Source organism: Mobula birostris, chromosome 6 (assembly GCF_030028105.1).
Source record: "Mobula birostris isolate sMobBir1 chromosome 6, sMobBir1.hap1, whole genome shotgun sequence".
NCBI classification, from domain to species: domain Eukaryota; kingdom Metazoa; phylum Chordata; class Chondrichthyes; order Myliobatiformes; family Myliobatidae; genus Mobula; species Mobula birostris.
In genome coordinates, this window is record NC_092375.1 from 19940782 (window position 1) to 19953863 (window position 13082).

The 13082-nt window shown below is 38.4% G+C and overlaps 1 protein-coding gene across 4 annotated transcripts; it reads right to left on the reverse strand.

The window, feature by feature from the left end:
• Nucleotides 1-288: 288 nt before the first annotated feature.
• Nucleotides 289-12843, reverse strand: pigp (phosphatidylinositol glycan anchor biosynthesis, class P). 4 transcript variants are annotated; one of them, XM_072259959.1, is made up of 5 exons: nt 12783-12843; nt 10876-10966; nt 7370-7442; nt 6323-6441; nt 289-4266 (listed from the first exon to the last, which is right to left on the reverse strand). In XM_072259959.1, exons 1-5 carry the CDS (start codon nt 12819-12821, stop codon nt 4058-4060), a joined length of 531 nt encoding a protein of 176 aa, XP_072116060.1. In that variant the 5' UTR covers nt 12822-12843; the 3' UTR covers nt 289-4057. The 4 variants fall into 4 exon arrangements, with proteins under 4 accessions (XP_072116060.1, XP_072116058.1, XP_072116062.1 ...); XM_072259957.1 differs by having other exon boundaries at nt 7370-7466; XM_072259961.1 differs by having other exon boundaries at nt 7370-7466; nt 12779-12834.
• Nucleotides 12844-13082: the final 239 nt, after the last annotated feature.

The following is a 13082-nucleotide window of genomic DNA, read 5'->3' on the forward strand; positions in this document are numbered from 1 at the left end:
CTTTACACAAATATTTTCCAGAAGCTATTTAAAAACAAATTATTTTACTGATAATATGAACCAACAATCCAGTGGCCAACAAAAAAATTCTTCTTAAAACAGGAAAAATGCTATTAATTAAAAGCATAATCATTTGTCAAAATAAGTCACTGTACCAACATACTACATTGCAGTCGTTAAAATAAAATTCTCATTTAAGTTGTTAATTGTAAACTTAGATGTCAGATACTTGCTCTTTTGTTCATAAAACAGATCTAGATGAAAAATGAATTCAAAAAAACTTATTACTAAAATCATCTGATTAAAAACTTTTATTAAATTGAATTTGCTCTTCATACCTATTTACATTTCATAATTCATTTTATTGAGCTTCTTGTGTTTTCAATACAAAAATAAACTTTGAATGATCAGAGATTGGCTATTTACTCAAGACCTATGGGCAGAAAAATGATGACCATAATGCACCTGATTCTTTTCTCCTCCCTATCAGGATCCCAATTGCAAACCGCACCGAAATTTGATTTCCTCCCTTCCTTCCTGAACCAAAACTCAAAATTCACCATCTCAGGAGCTGCATTTTAGCCCTAGCAATTCAGACCCAAGAGCAATTTTGTCCTATTTTCATTTATCTGCTTCTTTATTGATTCCTCCTGTATGAATTTTGAAGTTCAAAGAATAAGACAATGCTGTACACTGCTATCATACCTTCCAATCAGATATTAGATAGTGTAAGTGAAAATGCTTAACTGTATTCACAGCAAGCATTGTTGAAAGAACAGCTGTACTTCCTTTTCAAAGTTGTTAACACACTACCATTGTCTCGAACAATGACCTCACCTGGCCATAATTGCTTGCAGCAGTCCAGTAGTATAGTATTTGCGTAACTAGGAAGGAATATGAATGCTACTAATTGGAAGATCAGGTTTTTCATTATTTTCTCCTGCCAACTTTACCCCAAATCTGTATAACATATAGGCTAATTTTGAGATAATAATTACAAGAAAATATCCCTGGAGAAAACATAAGATTAAACACTTGAACACCCTGGTCTTAATGTCAGCTAAAGGCTGGGATGCAAAGTAGTCAATAGTTATTGCTACGGTAAACACAAGTGATTCTGTAGATGCTGGAGACCTTAAGCAACACACACAAAATGCTGGATGAACTCAGCAGGTCATCAATGGAGGAGAATGCACAGACAACATTTCTGGCCAAGGTCCTTCAGCAGATTTGGAACAGAAGGTTGGGGGGGAGGGAGAAGCCAGAATAACAGTTATTGCTATGGTCTTGCAGCTACAACTTGTGGTACTTCATGATATGGTGCATCCATGCTGTGGTCTGAAGGATGGAAACACATCCATATTTAACAAAGTACCACGTTCAATAAAAGGAGCAACTGTAGATGCTTGTCCTGCTGGCAACAGCTCAAATGTATGCTTATTAGCAGTCCAGGATTACTTTCAATTCAAATTACCTTAAGTTCAGGCACACTGTAGTTACAGACACAAAACTGAACATGGCAGGTGTACAGTACTTGATTGATGAAGTGGCCAACTGTCTTTGCTCACCTTCACCATCTGGATGGATAGACAAATCAAAGGAGGCCAGGATTCCTCTTTCTCATCTCCAATTAGACCTTCAACCCAATGCATTAATGAGCCTGGGTTGCCTCCAACCTGATGGCATGTAGATTGATTTCTCCTTCCGATAAAAAAATTCCCTCTGCCTCCCCCTCTTCTGTTCACCACTCTGGCCTCTTACCTCTTCTCATCTGCTTATCACCTCCCCCTTGGATCTCCTCCTCCTTCCCTTTCTCCTGTGGTCCACTCTCTTCTCCTATCAGATTCCTTCCTCTCCAGCCCTTTACCTTTCCCACCCACCTGGTTTCACCTATCACTACATCCCAGAGGCCTGAGAGAAGTTGCTGAAGAGATAAGATCCATTGGTCATGATCCTTCAAGAATCACTTCATTCTGGCATGGTCCTGGAGGACTGTAAGATTGCAAATGTCACTCCATTCTCTAAGAAGGGAGAAAGGTAAAAGTTAGCCTAACCTCAGTGGTTAGAAAGTGTTAAGAGTCTATTATTAAGAATGAGGATTCAGGGTACTTGGAGACTTATTATAAAATAAGTCAAAGTCAGGGTGGTTTCTGTAAAGGAAAATCTTGCCTGACAAATCTATTAAAGTTCTTCGAGGAAGTAACAAGCAGGGTGGACAAAGGAGAGACAGTTTATGTCATTTACTTGGATCTTCCAAAAGCATTTGGTAAGGTGCCACTCATGAGGCTGCTTAACAAGATAAAATTCTATGGCGTTACAGGAAAGATACTGGTATGGGTAGTGGAGTGGCAGGAGGAAGCGAGTGGGAATAAAGGGAGCCTTTTCTGGTTGGCTGCCAGTGACTTGTGGTGTTCCTCAGGGGTCAGTACTGGGACTGCTACTTTTCACATTACTTGTTAATGATTTCGCTAATGGAATTGATGGCTTTGTGGCAGAGTTTGCGGATGATACACAGATAGGTGGAGAGGTAGGTAGTACTGAGAAAGCAATGCGATTGCAGGACATACAAATTGGAAGGATGGGCATAAAAGTGGCAGATGGAATGAAATGAATGATAGTGCATTTTGGTGAAAGGAATAACAGTGCAGACTATTATCTAAATGGGGAGAAGGTTCAAACATCAGAGGTGCAGAGGGACTTAGGAGTCCTTGTGCCGGACACTCAGAAGGTTAGTTTACAGGTTCAGTCTGTGATAAAGAAGGCAACTACAATGTTGGCATTTACTTCAAGGGGCATAGAATATAAAAGTAAGGAGAAAATGCTGAGATTTTATAAGACAGTAGTCAGGCCACACTTAAGAACATTGTCAACAGTTTTGGCTCCAAATCTCAGAAAGGGTGTGTTGCCATTGGAGAGAGTCCATAGGAGGATCACGAGGATGATTCCAGGAATGCAGGGGTTAACATATGAGGAGCGTTTGGCAGCTTTAGGCCTGTACTCACTGGAATTTAGAAGAATGCGGAGGAATCTCATTGAAACCTACCAAATGTTGAAAGGACAAGGTGGATGTGTAGAGGATACTTCCTTTGGTGGGGCTATCCAGAACTAGTAGGCACAGACTCAAATTTGAGGGGCACCCATCTAGAACAGAGGTAAGGAGGAATTTTTTTTTAGTCAGAGAGTAGTAAATCAGTGGAACGCTCTGCTACGGACTGCGGTAGAGGTTGAGTCCATGGGTATACTTAAAGGGAAAGCTGATCGTTTCCTGATCGGTCAGGACATCAAAGGATATAGCGAGAAGGCAGGTGTGTGGGGTTAAGTGGGATCTGGGATCATCCATGATGGAATAGTGGAGCAGACTCAATGGACTGAATGGCCTAATTCTGCTCCTATGTCTTATGATTTTAGTTTATCACCTTTTAGCTAGCCTCCGTCCCCTCCCCCACCTTTTTATTCTGGCATATCCCCCCCTTCCTTTCCAGTCCTAAAGAAGGGGCTTGGCCTGAAGTGTTGAAAGTTCATTCATTTCTGAAGATGCTGCCTGACCTGCTGAGTTCTTCCAACATTTTGCATGATTGCAAAGTTGAACAAAAAGACAGTTTGGAGTGCAGGTAACTTTCATGGATTATCTCTAATTCTACAAGAACTCACACACATTTGGCACAGTAACACCTCCAACTTATTAAACTTCTCTCACTTTCTGCACTTTAGCAAATTCCATATCAAACACAAACCTGACATGCCTAATTATCTCAAACAAGATGATAAGTTCAACTTCTGGCAAGTCATTGATAGCTATTAAACAGATAAGCTCAGGTCAATCATTCTCCAACCCAAGTGATGGTCTTATAAACACAGTCTAGTTTTGAATTTGGTACAAACCACAGTCTGAGAATGACATGGTTTTTAAAGCACACTGTCATACAGTATAGTACATGTATCTACGGATCCCTTAGTGGAAGTTAAAATGTAACTGTTTTCTAAAAATGTGGTGTTTTTTTAAATTTCACAGAGTTACAGAATAAATGCCTGTTGGTGACAGCATTATCACTTCATCTCAAGGGTCTGGAGTTTGACTGGTGTTCTCAGCAGAAGCATCCATATTCCTTGCAGCACGTGACCGCCATGTAACCGACTTATCACCAGCTGCCTCACAGGGTGTAGAAAGAAAGAAAATTCGATTCACTTCACTGATGGAAACATCTTGTAGACCAGGGATTGCTCCTTCAACGTACGGTTTGCTCTGTTGATTTTTTGCATAACTATCTGTAAAGAAAAATGCCTTTCTTATAACAGATGTTTAGTGTTCATGAAAAGCCACATTACTATAAAAATTGTCAGTTAGAATAAATATTAAACACTGCACAAATTATCCTTCATTGGTATGTATGCACTGCAATATCAATAAATTTTAGCACACAATATTTAACATTCCTAACTTAGAGAAATTAATAATACAGTATTATTCTTGGGCATCACTGAATAGGCTTGTGCAAAATTTTGATGAATTGCCTCACTGAACAACTGACGGTTCAGTCTAGCTGACTGCAAGAAAGTTATGCCAACTCTACTGCTATAGGCTTAAAAAACTACAGATAAGTATCCAGAAACTGGGCCAAAGATTTCCTTCTAGAAAGGACATTGGTAAATCTGATTACTCTTTCCAAGAATCTGGTACTTTCATGGTTCCTATTATTGAATATTACCTTTCTTAAAATCCATATTTATTTTGTTAATTAAATGAATCTAAATTCTCCAACTACTGTGGTGAGATTTGATCACTGTCACTAGAACAATAGCCCAATCTCATGGATAACCCAAATTATTAGCCTGTCTTAATCACTAAATTTGAATTTTAAATTCGATGAAGTCATCTCTCCTGCATTAAACTAACTTATAAATTTAAAAAGATTTCCTACTACCTAAACTATAATATATTTCACATCATAAAAAAACCCATAAAAATTAACCAGAAAAGAAAGCTGGATGTAAGGGACTAATACACTGAAAGAAAAAGGAAGATAAACCTTTAATCTAAAGAGGAGTTATGAAAATAATCAAGAAAAGGTCCCCACACCTTATGGAACTTTATGTCCAAATTAAGAAGTGAATAATGAGTCTTCTCAAAGTCTAAACAGGACATAATGTCTCTAAGCCATTGAGCATGAGAGGGTGGGGCAACATCTCTCCACCTAAGAAGAACTAAACGTCTAGCCAAAAGACAATGTTCGCCGTTTAGTCGGACTCAAACGCATGTCAACTTCACCCAAAATGCCAAAAAGGGCAATCAAAGGGTTAGGTTCTAAATGGCAATTAAGGATATGGGATAAAGTTAAAAAGACATCTCTCCAAACTGGGACAAGCCCAACACATGTGGATAAGAGAAGCCTCGCCCACCATACACTTGTCACAAAAGGGACTAATATCAGAATAGAACCGCGATAATTTGGCTTTGGACATATGGGCCCTATGTACAACCTTGAACTGCAAAAGGCAGTGGCGAGCACATAAAGAGGTTGAGTTAACTGACTTAAGAATTGAACCCCAAACCTTGTCGGACAGAGAAATATTTAAATCATGCTCCCAGGCAGTTCTACTTTTATCAAAGGGGGCACGCCTCAAGGTCACTAACTTATCACGAATAGTAGATATTAGACTGTGAAATATATTATAGTTTAGGTAGTAGGCAATACACTTTTTTTAAAATATTTATAGCTCTGTGGCGACAAAAGCTGATTAACTTTTCTTTATATCGTAATGGTTCGCTTGGAATGCGTAGTGGAGGGTGGGGTGGAAACTAAGTTTATATGATTTTATTTTGGGTGCTTTTTCTTTACTGTTATCAATTGTACATCAGACACATTGGTTTTGCACTGTATAAATCTCCTTTTTGTTGGTGGGTTTTTTTGTTCCAATGTAGAAATTAATAAAAAAATTAATAAAAAAAAGATCTCCTTCAATATTCTTATATTCACAGTATGAAACTAGGGCTTACAAAAATATGCAAGGAAGTTCTCAATGAACAAAACTGCACTTTGAGCTTTACTTTACACACCTCAACTTTTCATAAAATCGTCATAACTGGAACCAAAGGCTATGTTTATAAACCAGAAGACTACTTTTCATTCCTAAAACAACACAGACTATTTTGCCAGAAAATCAAATAGACATTCCATACTATTTTGTTGCAGTAAATCTCTATTGTTTAATTTAAAATACAGTAAATTACTCCAAATGTAAGGAAGCAACTAAGTTGTTTAGTGATCACAAAATTCTACAATTACCACTCTACCACTTTGCTGGGTTTCACATTCAAACTCACCTGTGATGGTATCTACAGAGTCAAGTGGAGGTGTGCTCATCATGTTAACTCCACAGAGTAAAATATAAGCAATGACTATGACAACAAGAAGATAGATAGGCAAAGCCACTGCCCAGTACCTAAGGAAAATATTAGTATCGTGTTAAATTGAAACTAAATTCACATTGTGTTACAATGCAAAAAAAAACTGCAGAACCTGTTTTTTTAAATAAAATTTTGATACTGGGATTCTGCATATGAATATAAAATTTTATTTAACTCCTTACACATCACCGGCTTATTCACATTTCTACATACAGGGGTAAAGTTCTTCAATAACGTAAGGTAAAACAGAAACATTACATAGCAAACATCGCTCCTCTACTTAGATTAGTGAAAAAGTAACTATTCTAGAAGAAATAATCTACATTTATCCAAAGTTACTCTTCACCTCAAGATATCACAGCCACTTCAGATGGATACTTGTCAACTGTACATAAATATGTGTGTTTAGTGTGCCTGAAGGCATACACTCAACACACCCACGCACACTTGATTCAGGGATAGCTTCGTCCCCTCTGCATTCAGATTTCTGAATGGACAATGAACACATGAACACTGCCTCACTACTTTTTCTCTTTTTGCACTAATTTTATTTAACTTTTTAAACACGTACTTACTGTAATTTACAGTTTTCATTATTATGCATTGTAAAGTATTGCTGCCGCATAACAACAAATTTCACAACATCTGTTGGTGATAATCATTTGTGGACAAGTTCCCACAAATGACAGTATATGTAAAGGGATTAAGTAATGACACCCTTCAAAATTTGCAAATTTTCTGTTAAATTTGCAGCACAATGATATAGTAAATTAAAGAGGGTTATTCTCACCTCATCTAACAAATCAGTAAATTAGGCACATCAAAAAAATTTTTGAAGCAAGCAAACTCTTATCAAAACTGACACCATTCCAGTTTCAATACTCAGTCAGAATTATACCATAAACTGTATGCATGCAGATTCTATTGAGCGCGGATTACTAATATAAATTCAATGACACTTACTTCTGTGGCCAATAGGTGAGACCCACAGAGTGCAACCACGATTCTGGAACGTACGCCCATACTAAATACAGAACTGTTAAGTGAGTATAATAAAACACTGTTTAAAAAAAATGAATCACATCAGAAGTCTGTTTCAGCAACCACCCTCATCTAATATCATAAGCAAATTTAATTCTGCCCTGTTAAATGATTTGAATATCCAAGAATTACTCATTAATTACATATGCTCCAACACCATCAAGAAATTAGCAAAGTTAATAAGAAAATTACGTGATCCAGATTTAGTTTAGCACCATAATGTGATCACAAGCAACTGCAGTTTGATCCAAGATGCGGATGTTTCACATATGATTACTTTCATTTTGCGAGGGAGGGGGAGTATATACAGGCTGAAATATTATCTATGATTTTCTTTCCATTCTTTCTGTGTTCATTAATGCCATGCTCAAGCATTAATGCAAACACTTTTAATACTTACAATATAAGTGCAGCCCAAATCCAACAATAACTCTAAATGCAGCAAAAATAATCATGATTCAATTTCAATTAACATTAATCGAATCATAGCATATTGGCCACTTTGTCAATATGCCAGCTGAAAACAGCTATTTAAATAAATTCCATTTTCCATCTTAGACCACAAGTCATGACACCAGTTGTTCATTGGGACCCTTATTAAATGTGATGATCTTTTCTACCTCAACTACCCTTTCAAACAACATGTTCAAAAATCATACTAATCTGTGTGAGAACATCTTTCCTGAATATACCTCAAACCCTTCTGCCTATTAGGTCTATGTTTTCTAGTAGACGATCACTCTATAATTGGAAATACTTCCCCCAACAGAACCAACAGAATCAACAAACTCAATCGTAAGGCCAGTGATGTTGTGGGAATGGAAATGGACTCTCTGACGGTGGTGTCTGAAAAGAGGATGCTGTCCAAGTTGCATGCCATCTTGGACAATGTCTCCCATCCACTACATAATGTACTGGGTGGGCACAGGAGTACATTCAGCCAGAGATTCATTCCTCCGAGATGCAGCACAGAGCGTCATAGGAAGTCATTCCAGCCTGTGGCTATCAAACTTACAACTCCTCCCTTGGAGGGTCAGACACCCTGAGCCAATAGGCTGGTCCTGGACTTATTTCCTGGCATAATTTACATATTACTATTTAAGTATTTATGGTGCAACTGTAACAAAAACCAATTTCCCCCGGGATCAATAAAGTATGACTACGACTTACTATTTACTTAAATCACTCATACATTTTATGTATTTCAAATTTTTCTCAATCTTCAGCTTCTTCTATGCTTCAAAAAAAAGCCAATGCAATTATTCCTCATAACCATTCTCAAAGATCTCCTCTGAAATCTCACCAGTAGCATCACACTCTTCTTACTTGATGAGTGGATGAAGCATTAGGAATGAGAGTACTGGGCTTGTACCCAAGAGGAGGCAATCACTTTCTAAATGGTGAGACATTAGAAAGTAAGGAACTTTAAAAAACTGGGTGTCCATATACAATAGAATACAGAAATGTAGAAAGTAATGAAAAGTGAAATGTTGGCCTATGGAATGGAGCGCAAGCTGATTAAAAAATAGTTCCGGTTAGAGCATATCTCAAGTATGGCAACCTGTTGTGGGCACTATACCTTAGGAAAGATATATGTAGATGCTAGAGATTTAATCCTACATCAAACTCCAAGGATGTCAACAAACAAAGTTAAACAGCAAGTGCCAGGAACACCCAGTAAGGTGGTTTAATGCAGAGAGAAGAAAATATTTAACAAATGAAAACATTCATCATTTTGCTTTCGACAGATGCTGTTTGGAACCAACAGTAATAATTACATAAACTAGCGATTATGCAGTAGTATACTGACTGGAAGGCTGTAACCTAGAAGATTATGAAGTAATGAGAACAGAAAGAGTAGACAGATGGAACCAATTTGGGCTGAAAGGACAAAACATCACATTCTAAAAATAATTTCTGAATTTGCAGAAATTAGAAATTCGTTCATTTGCAGAGGGTGGTAGAAGCTTGGGATATTTATCCACTAACAGAAAATGATGTTGATTTTTATTAACCAAAGATATGAACTAAACTGGGACAAAGGGTAGAAGTAGTTAAGTCACACATTGGCAATAATCTCAGTGAAAGGCTAGTCAGCTTACTCCTGACCCGATATCACTGGAACTGGAATTGGATATTCCTTTATAAAACTGTACAAGGTAGAGTGAATCACCAGTAATCTATGAACTCAATCACTTTATAAAAATGTGTCAGATAACTACTGATTTGATGGGTTTCCTTCAAATGAGGAAGAGTAATTGTCAAATGTACTCAACTGGACCTATATGAAAATTCAGGTCCATACTAAATTCTAATCCGCTATTCACCTTCAATGCTTTGGGCACCATGGTTGAAGGCTGTAAACATCAGAGCTGTGAGCAACAAAAGTCAACTCAACCTGCTACTCCACATTTTATTCAACTAATACTTTTGCTCAGGCAGGATTAAATATCTATTGTCAAATATCCTGATCAATTAAAAATTCTCTTCTCAGGATTTGTCTATTCAAGATAAACTTTTACAATATTGATCCACAAGGAGGAGGAGCTTAGGAGAGACAATGGCACCTAACATCAACTCCTTTGCTTGCATCTTCAGAAACAGCTCTGTTCTATCTTTAACATCTCTATTTTTCCCTTTCAGGGTTCTTTTGAAGACCCTAACCTAGAGTTACATGCTGACTTCAGATCTTTGTGGGAATGGGACTGGCTCTCGGAGTCTCACGTCTGGCCGTTATTCGATATGCCAAGGACACGGCCTAGAAGATTAGCTCACCTTTGGAGTTTTGGGATTTCGTGGCTCTGAAGGCGAGTGGACTCGAGGTCGGCGCCTCTGCAGGAAATCTGTGTGTCGTTGGAGACGGAAGATCTCTGGCTGTGTGCCCAGAGACCCGAGTTCTTTGGGCACAGCTCGAAAAAAGCAACACAACAGACTTTTAACATCCTAAATCAGTGAGCTGTTTATGTCTCCCATCTTGCTGTGAAATGGAGACACCTCTTTTTCCCTTGTTAGGGAGAGAGAGAGCCTGTGGAATGTCAAATACCGGGTGAACCAGTAGTCTTCGGGGTACTGCAAGTCTGTGTCTTTATTGATGCTTTGCTGCATGCTTGAGTGCTTGGTGGGGAGGGGGCACCGATACTTTTTTTTGCTGGTGGGTGTTTTGGGGTTCTAACACTTAACTGTCATTCATTGTTTGGGGCACTCTGTTTTTGTGGATGGTTGCCAAGAAAAAGCATTTCAGGATGTATATTGTATACATTTCTCTGACATTAAATGTACCTTTGAAACCTTTGAAAACAAGACAGGCACTGAGGTAGGAAGGAGCCGTAAAAAATAACAAAGTTGAAACACAATAACTGCTTCTTATAATTGGTGAAAGACTTCAAATGAATTCATTTATTTTTAATAAATCCTACAAAAGTACTTACTGAATGCAAACTTTGAGGCCAGAAACAGCACAAATCCATAAATGGCTCTTTCAGGTAATGGTGAAGGAGAAGTTACCACCATTGTACATTTCTAAAACAGACAGATTAACATTTACCAATGGTACTCAAATGGCCTTTGGAGATCCTGGACAAGCACTTGGCTGAACTTCAGAAAGGCAAATTACAGCCCATGATATATTGACTAATTGCACAATTTAGTCAAATAAAATATCAATGGAATCAATTGCAAAGGGAAAGATCAGCACACTTTGTATATCCCGGCCAAGAGGAGATGTTTATAAAAACATAGAAAATCTACAGCACAATATAGGCCCCTCAGCCCATGATGTTGTGGTGAAAATATACTTACTTAGAAATTACCTAAGGTTACCCATATTCTATTTTACCCATACTCTATTTTTCTAAGCTCCATGTTAATACTATGTTAATACTATTTCCCCATTTGTGAGCCCATAATTCTGCAAGTCACATCTGCGTGTTTGGGTAATTTTTAAATGAAACCAGGATTCTACCTCTGCTGTATTTTTAAGCAAAGTTCCACATTCTAGGTGAAATGTTTTTTCTTCAACTTCTTCTAGCAACTATTTTAACTCCATGCCCCATTGTTAATAAACAGTAGATCCTTCCTCTTTATCCTGTTCAAGGCTCCATCTTAATTTCCAGAACTGTATTCATAACTCTTGAACATTTCTAAAACCCAGCAACAAATCACACCTAAACCTTAAACAGGTTCCTCTCCTTCAATACTAATGAATTGTTCAAATTAGCCAGCCTTAAAGAGATATTTCAATTATAGTTATTTTAACAACTTGCATAGATATTTAATTCAAACCTAGTCATAGGAATGAAGAGATATTATGGAATCCACTTCATTTACTTCTGATTAAATATTGAAACACAGGAGAGAATTCATTCAATAAAATGATGCATATTCCCCCCCCCACAGATGAGTTGATGAAAACATTGGCTGAAGTAACACCATAAACATCAGCACTAAAGAGATGGCATAGGGGATGGAGAGGAAATTGCCACAAGTGATTGACAATTTCAAATAAATGAATTTCAGAGCACTCACTGTGACAAACCCAACAAAGACTGATGCTCTATTAATAATATGAAATTACACATGACATCATTTTTCCCGACACATTGGCTGAGCCATAGTTGTTACTGGGCCAACAGCTAGGTACCAATACATTTCCAATATCCAATCAGGTTTCACATCTACCCATAAATTGTCCAAAAATATTCCAAGAACTTCACAGGTCAGGCAGCACCTTTGAGGGCCACATTCGTATAACACTGACAGTTTCTATCTCCACTGATGCTGCCTGAGCCGTTGAGAACTTCCAACATTTTCTATTACTCTTTTAGCCTTTTCCTCCAATTTATTCATTTTATTGCGAAAATTCAAACCCTGTCAAAAAAACGTGTTTTAAATTACTTTATGTAGACAGATTACAAACCAATTCCAGCAACTGCAATTTTTTTACACACACAACGCTGGAGGAACTCAGCAGGCCAGGCAGCATTCATGGAGAAGATCAAGAGTCGACATTTCAGGTCCAGACCCTTCCTCAGGACTCTGGTGAAGGATCTCGGCCGGAAACGTCGACTGTTTACTCTTTTCCACGGATGCTGCCTGGCCTGCAGAATTCCTCCAACATTTTAAGTGTGTTACTTTGATTTCCAGCTGCAGTTTTTCTCGTGTTTGTTATATACAAATGAATCTCAATGTCAGCTCCAGCCTCCCATCCCCGGGGCTAAACTCAGACAACTTTTATCCTACCAACAAACACACCGGACAAGTACGGTGCAGACCTACCACTTTTAATGCTAAACGATGCACATATCTGCCGCAACACACTACCCAGCCCCTCACCTACATCGACATGGCGGTGATGGTATCCTGGCACAGCACGCATGCGTCAGGCTGCCTCCGCCCCGATGACGGCATTCTGGTACAGTACGCATGCGCCGGACTGCCTCCGCCCCCGGTGACGGCATCCTGCCACAGCGCGCATGCGTCCGACCTGGGGGCTGTGGTGAATGTGGGATCTGCAGCCAAACGCTGAGTTGTGCATACTGGTTTAACAGCATGCATGCAGGGACTGCACTTTATATGTGTATTATAGCTATTTAGCTATTACGCAGTACATATGAGTGGTGTATATTTCTGTGTGATC